The 7,555-nt window shown below is 49.9% G+C and overlaps 1 protein-coding gene across 1 annotated transcript; it reads right to left on the bottom strand.

Moving 5' to 3' along the window:
- Positions 1 to 2,556: 2,556 nt before the first annotated feature.
- On the bottom strand, positions 2,557 to 7,555 carry LOC144735448 (complement C1q tumor necrosis factor-related protein 5-like). Its single transcript, XM_078617851.1, has 4 exons — positions 7,366 to 7,555; positions 6,613 to 6,790; positions 5,054 to 5,107; positions 2,557 to 3,955 (listed from the first exon to the last, which is right to left on the bottom strand). The coding sequence occupies exons 2-4, from the start codon at positions 6,785 to 6,787 to the stop codon at positions 3,468 to 3,470; spliced, it is 717 nt and encodes a 238-aa protein (XP_078473977.1). The 5' UTR covers positions 6,788 to 6,790; positions 7,366 to 7,555; the 3' UTR covers positions 2,557 to 3,467.

The following is a 7,555-nucleotide window of genomic DNA, read 5'->3' as shown; positions in this document are numbered from 1 at the left end:
TCTGCAGGACCTTCTGCGCGAGTGCAAAAATCCACCCGCTCATGAATATTAATGACGGGGGGGGGGGGGGGGGGTGTGACATGTGGAGGGACGTCACGCGCGTTACACACAGACAGACATTCTTGGCTCAATCTTGATTTGAAGCTTTCGTGACTGCAGGAATCCATGCTCTTTGGTTCTTTCGGTAAAGTCACGCAGGTTTAAAATAAAAAGTCACGGAGGTATAAAATAAAATGTGATTTATTTTATTTTATACCTGTGTGACTTTACCGAAAGAACCAAAGAGTATTCTTGGCTCATCATAGTAGGTGATGGTCCCGCGGTGCAACGAATACGTCTGGCCATCTAAGTTGTCATCGCACCAGCTTGGACCCACCCGCCCGCTGCGCTCTCGACCTTCTCCGACTCCTCGCCGTTTCCACCCCGTCCACTCTCATTGTGCGCAACCCACCGCTTCCGCTGCAACTGTGTAAAGGCGTAAGTAGCGCAGAAGACGTTTGACGGAGGCAACACGTTTTTATTAACAAATGGGTACTATACAGTACGTAGCGCACCCTAACACTGGAAGGGGTAACGGCCCCTTCACCCGGTCTATCCGAGGCAGTGTCCCTCGGCTAACGTTTCCCCGTTAGCTCCTACACTCCTCTAACCCAGACCATCCTATAAAGGCTAACTCACCTGGCCCAGCTTCGGCTCAGGTCCGACCCTCAGCCACACGAGCCTGGCCCTCACAAGGACACAGTCCTCGCTGCTCTGAGGTCGCCCCTGGCTTGCCCTGCTCGGCTCTTATAAGAGGAGCGAGTTAGGGTAGTCCCAGGGCTAGCTAGCTGGTCTTCAGTCTTCACTGGCTCTTCTGCTCCAACGACTGCCTCGAGCTCTCACCGCCTTATATACCCAACTGCCCCCCGAGGGGCGGGGCTATATGCGGACGTTGATGTAGACACCCCACGCACGGACCGTGATGTAGACACCGCAACGTAATGGCTTGCTACACCCCGGTACGTAACACCACTGCAACTGCAACGAACTTCCCCTCCACGTGAAGCGAGAGGCGACCCACTCTCCCCTCAAGACCCCCACACCTCTTCTCCCTGGCCCCATCCTTCCCCTCCATCCTCTAGGTACCCACCCCAATTCCCGTTCCCACTTCAATCTCCCTCCCCATACCCCCATCCCTAATACCCCTCCCCTAGTTTCCCCTCCAGCTCTCACATGCCACTACATCACTTTTAGCGAACTGATTTACACCATTTATAAACATACTCTTTGTTTTTTTTGGTAAAGTCAAATAAAATAAATCACGACGCAGTTCCACTGCTGGATTATATTTTTTCCGCCTGAGGGCGACCGCTTGTGTTGCGATCGAAACGTCGTGATTTATTTTATTTTCTACCTACGTGACTTTACCGAAAGAACAAAAGAGTATGGATTCCTGCAGTCACGAAAGCTTCAAATCACCATTTATAACTCTTGCAAAGCGCCTTGGATACGAGACACTACGTGAATAAGGTAAGGTGAGTTGGTAGGGAGGGAGGGAGGGAAGGGGATTCATTGCCCCGTAAGATCGGCCAGTTCGCCAACATCGATTCGAGATCGAGCCTCGCGAGAGACGCGTGAGCGTCAAAGCCGCTAACCGGAGTTGGTTCCTTGGTCGTGAGTCGACGCGTGCCGATATTGCGTACTGACCGGATGGTTGCGGAGGCTTGCGGGGTTTTGTGTGGGGGAATGCTTTTTGTTGTTTTGTTCACGCGGAGAGACGGAAGATACGCGGATTTTTTTTGTTGTCTATTTTTTTGTTCTAGATTTGAAGCTTTCGTGACTGCAAGGATTCATACTCTTAGGTTTTTTTCGGTAAAGTCACGTAGGTAAAAAAATAGACTTGTGTTGCCTCCGAAACGTCGTGATTTAATAGATTTATTTTCATCTATTATTATTTTATTTCTATTATTATTATTTTTACCTACGTGACTTTACCGAAAAAACCTAAGAGTATTTTTTTGTTAACGTTTTGTCGCAAAACACACGCAAAACGTGTTCGTGCTGGCGATTATGAAGATTAAAAACAAAAACCGCTGACAACATTGGTCAATTCCTACTGTGTCAATCATTCGTCAATAACCACTGTGCCTCAATCAATCATTAGTCAAAAACCACTGTGCATCAATCAATCAGTCTTAATTTTCCGATCCGGGGGCATTATGAAAGCCATCACGACCTTGGCGGCGAACACAGACTGTGGCTTTAATAGAGGGAAAAAATATATATAATCGGTGACGTTTCGGGCAATGGCCCTTATTCATGGCAGTGTTGTTGACACGGAGCGTGTTGAGTTGTTGTTGAATCTGCACAACAGCCAACGCAGCACCACCACCAACACAACGAGTTTACCTTTGTGGGTGTTGAACACCATACATAGGCAACCGTACTAATCTGTGGGTGTGTCTGTGGGTCTCTGTGTATATATGTTGAACTCCTTTCGCACCATACGTACAGTGAGGGAAAAAAGTATTTGATCCCCTGCTGATTTTGTACGTTTGCCCACTGACAAAGAAAGGATCAGTCTATAATTTTAATGATAGGTGTATTTGAACAATGAGAGACAGAATAACAACAAAAGCATCCAGAAAAACGCATGTCAAAAATGTTATACATTGATTTGCATTTTAATGAGGGAAATAAGTATTTGATCCCCTCTCAATCAGAAAGATTTCTGGCTCCCAGGTGTCTTTTATACAAAATCAGCAGAGGATCAAATGCTTTTTTCCCTCACTGTATGTTGAACTTCTTTCGCACCATACATAGCCAACCGTACTAATCTGTGGGTGTGTCTGTGAGTCTCTGTGTATATATGTTGAACTTCTTTCGAACCGTATGCCGCGCAAATCGGAGCTGGCAGGTGGGAAGGACAACAGACCAAGCAGAACATCAAGCAGTTCTTAAAGAAACGAGTTTGTCGATCTAGAAAGTGGGCAGCTCGCAGCGGCCGCAGAAGCAGCGTATCAGAAAATCAGCGCGCGATGCCCGGCGCGACCGTCTTCGTTCGACGGCCAGCCGAACGGTTCCGTGCCGTCGCCGTGTCGATGGTTGGTTCCCCTAAACTGCAGGGGTGGGGAACCTTTTTTCTGCCAAGGGCCATTTGGATATTTATAACATCATTCGCGGTCCATACAACATTATCAACTTAAAAATTAGCCCGTTATATTTGGTCAAACATTTAATTAACCCGCCCCTAATGTGATGGCTGGGACCGCTTCTCTTCGGTGAGGCATGTGACGTTAGCTGGTATTGATGATGTTACTGCTACTCGCAACTGTTTTTCCAGGTTTTCTCCTAGATTTATTGAATTTCGAGTCCCGCCTGCGGTTGCCTTGGCAGGGCCAGACCAAATTATTTGTGGGCCTTGTACGGCCCGCGGGCCGCACGTTCCCCACCCCTGCCTTAAATGGGGCAACCGAACAACGGCGTCGCTATTCCGCGAACAAAAGGAACCCCATGAAAGTGGAGTCTCGATGTTCGGGCTGATGGAAAAGGCCATTGTAGGGTTGGGTCACCTCGAGCCAGACCTGGTCGCCAGCGCCGAGGCTCAGAACGGAGCCGCCACTCAAGCCGATGGAGTAGTAGCTGTCGAGGTAGTGGTTCGCGAACTTGACGACGGTAACGCCATTCTTCACGAGCACCACGGCCAAGTGTGTGGCGTGAATGTGCAGGTGCGCCACGAAGTAGTAGAGGCCCGCGTGAGCGCACGTGAACTTTCCCGTGCCGGGGTCGTAGTGCCCTTGCTCGTTGGAAATGGGGACGTCGAACTTAATGGGCGTGCCGAACGGAGGTCGCGAGGAGGAGATCTTTGCGGCGAAGGCCGAAGGTCGGGTCGCACGAGGCTCGGACTGGAGGCCGGGAACTCCAGGAGGTCCGAGGGGCCCCGTCTCACCGCGCGGTCCAAATTTGCCCGGATTACCTTCAGGAGGCAGGGAGAGAGATAGAGAGTGGAAGAAATGCAAACGCATCGCATTCGTCAAGGACGCCGATTGAAAACTAATTTCTTTAAAACTGCTTGTTGTTGTTGTGTTAGTTTGTTGTCCTATTCCCCGCCGCTTCTCCGATTAGCGTGGTTGGCTACGTACAGTGCGAAAGAAGTTCAGAAAACATGGACTACACTATACATTACAATACATATTACACTATACACTACAATACACACTACACTATACACTACAATACACGCTACACTATACACTACAATACACACTACACTATACACTACAATACACACTACGTATACAAAATTCACTGTACACTACATACTATGCTATACACTATGATACACTGCACTATACACGACTTTCCACTACACTACTATACAATACACTATACATTATACTACTATACACTACACCACTATACTAAATTGGAAATTAATTTCTTTACAACTTCTTGTTGTGTTTAGTTTGTTGTTCTCCCTCGAAAGAAGTTCAACATACATACATACACCGGTACCCAGAGACACCCAGATACAGAGAGACACTCACTGAGGTCTACAGAGACCCACAAAGATACCAACACAGACCTACAGATCAGCACAGTTGGCTACGTACGGTGCGATGGAAGTTCAACATCCATAGTCAATGTTGAGAAGCGTGCCTCTGATTACAGTGGTGGTGGTGGTCTCTGCGGGGAGCGGCACCGTGGCACACAATGGGGGTCGGTGGCCAACACCACGCCCGGCCGCCTTTGTCTCCCCTTTGGCGATGTTTACACACTGCACCATGTGCTCATTTGAGGCTGAGTCAACCTAGGGGAGGCCCTGGACCCATTCAAATGATCATCACCGGTGTTGTGCCGTGAGCGGGAATCGAACTCGGGTCGCGACACCACGGCTTCCCGCTTAAGGCCACACACGCACGTACGTAGTGTGTGTATGTTGAACTTCTTTCGCTCCGCACGTAGCCAACCGCGCTGAATCGGTGGGTGCGCGCCTTGTGGCGCGTGCGTGCTGCGGGGGAGGATTTTCACACCCCCCCCTTCATCCCCTCCGAGTGCTAAAAGGGGTCCTCACCTACATCCCCTTTGTGTCCCGGGACTCCGGTGTCGCCCTTGCTCCCAGGCGGTCCTGCGTTGAGGGGGTACAGAAAGGCAAACTTGGTTCGATTCGTGACTTGAAGCTTTCGTGACTGCAGGAATTCATACTCAAAGTCACGTGACTTTACCGAAAGACCCAAAGAGTTGGGTTCTATTCGTTTCTCTCCCCCCCCCCCCACCATTTACTGCTGAAGTCCGGGGGGGGGGACACATCCCCCCCTCCCCCCCCCCAATATTCAAATATGCTCAAAATGTCCCCGTCAATATATTGCTATAAAATATGTTATTGCTGTACTATGCAAATTTAAACAACTATTTGTTAAACCTTGGTCTTCACATAAATCAATGCTTAGATTTCTGTTCATATGATTGTGGTTATGGTTGTATTTTATGAATCCCTAATCTCTTCCATTACATGCAATACAACAAGAAATGGTAAAAACAGAGCAATGTAATACAATACACTATTAGACATTATTGTAAAAAATAAATAAAAAGTCCATCCCATGTGTTAGTGAATTTAAAAAAAAATTTAGGCAGAAAATGAGATTTTAAAATTTAGATATTTTTCTGGGTTTGGACCCCCAGACACCCTGGAAGATTTGGTCCCCCCCAATGTTGACTCCATGGCTACGGCCTTAAGTTGAGCACACACACACCGGTTGTGTGTTGGAGAATAGACCCACTACGACGTTCACAGATTATACAGCTCGCTGGCGATTACAACAGTAGCAACCAACAGCAGCATCCTCAGGCGGACAGCCAGAATTGTGTCCACCAGCACCGCTGATTGCCTTGGGTCTCTGTGTGGATTTTTTTTAGTTACCACTCCAGCACACACACCGGTTCTGTGTGCTGGAGAGTGAACCCACAACGACGTTTGCAGCTTGAGCATTGTGAATTTTCGCTGGCTATTGCAACCAGCTCCATCGGGCGATTTGACAGAATTGTGAACAAACGTTCTGCCAAGGTTCCACGGGGGAATCTGTGTCCTTGTGTCTGTGTGTGTCTATGTGTGTGTGTCTGTGTGTGTGTCTGTGTGTGTGTGTGTCTGTGTGTGTACCTGTGTGTGTACCTGTCTGTGTGTGTGTCTGTGTGATAGCGTAGCGGTTAGCGCTACGCTGCGCTATGAACCTGGCGTCCCGGGTTCGATTCTCGCTCACGGCCAACACCAGTGACGATTATCTGAACCGGTCCTGGGCCTCCCCTAGGTCCAATCAGCCTCAAATGAGTACCTGGTGTAGCGGTGTGTAGTAGTATAGTAAACATCGCCACTGGGGAGACAAAGGCGGCCAGGCGTGGTGCTGGCTACCAATCCCCTTGTGTGCTGTGCCCGCCTGCATAGGTGCTGCTTGCTAACAGCACTTGCCCCAACAATCTGTTAATATTCTGTCACAGGCTACACGGGAGATCTTTGTCTTTGTGTGTTCATAGGCGCTGCTGCTACTCGCTAACAACACTTGCCCCAACACTCCGTCGAAGGCTACACGGGGGAGCTTTGTTTGTTTGTTTGTTGTTGTGCCGTCCAAAGCTCACCGGCTATGCCGTCTCGACCGGGAGCTCCGTGTAGCCCCGGGATGCCCGGGATGCCCGCGGTGGGTGCTGGGCACGAGGTTGAGCTGCGAGCGTCCGGATCATCTCCCGCGCGTGCCACCGTGCAGAGCAAGAGGAGCAGAACCGAAGTGAACAACGGAGGCAGAGGAGTCGCCATCTCCTGCAGTGGCCAAACACACAGACAGAGAGAAGAGGCGAGGGAGATGGGGGGTCGGTGGGATGAGCAAAGAGAGCGCACAGCGAGATCAGTGGCCACGCGAGAAAACTCCAAATATACAGCAGCAGGCATCTGGAGGGTCGGTTTCGAACCCACGACCTCCTGTATACCAGGCGAGGTAGTCAACATCTCCTAGCCACCGTGATGATGGTGAGAGAGAGACACACAAACTTCAAAAATACAGCAGCAGGCATCGCCAGGGTCGGGATTGAATCCACTACCACCTGCACACCAGGCGAGGTATTTAAGATCTCCTGGCCACCGTGATGATGGTGATGAGAGAGAGACGCAAACTCCAAATCTACAGCAGCAGGCATCGTCAGGGTCGGGATTTATCCCACGACCTCCTGCACACCAGGCGAGGTAGTTAACATCTCCTAGCCACCGTGATGATGATGATGAGAGAGAGAGACACGCAAACTCCAAATCTACAGCAGCAGGCGTCGTCAGGGTCGGGATCGATCCCACGACCTTCTGAGTCGGCAGGGTTTGCCAGGTTCACCGAGCTAGGGAATCACCTTTTGCTTCCTCCTCGTGTCGGCGTGAGTCGGTGTCAGAGGAACGCCGAAGGAGCTCCCCTGCTCAAGGGGACTTTGACAACAGAGCGAGCGAGATCTGTCGGACGACTGAACCGAACTAATCTGCTAAAGGGCGGCGTTTGTGTGTGTGTGTGTCTATGTGTGTGTGTGTCTGTGTGTGTGTTATATA

The sequence above is a fragment of the Lampetra planeri genome, chromosome 55 (assembly GCF_965212315.1).
Source record: "Lampetra planeri chromosome 55, kcLamPlan1.2.h2, whole genome shotgun sequence".
Classification (NCBI taxonomy): domain Eukaryota; kingdom Metazoa; phylum Chordata; class Hyperoartia; order Petromyzontiformes; family Petromyzontidae; genus Lampetra; species Lampetra planeri.
Note: the sequence above shows the minus strand (reverse complement) of the source record. Positions and strands in the feature narration are given on the sequence as shown.

Bases quoted from the DNA above. Each gene is read 5' to 3' on its own strand.
- LOC144735448 (XM_078617851.1), bottom strand. From the start codon at position 6,787: ATGGCGACTCCTCTGCCTCCGTTGTTCACTTCGGTTCTGCTCCTCTTG. The intron at 5,108-6,612 runs GTGAGCTTTGGA...CCCTCAACGCAG, and splicing joins CGGTCGAGACGGCATAGCCG to GACCGCCTGGGAGCAAGGGC. The intron at 3,956-5,053 runs GTGAGGACCCCT...TGCCTCCTGAAG, and splicing joins GGGACACAAAGGGGATGTAG to GTAATCCGGGCAAATTTGGA.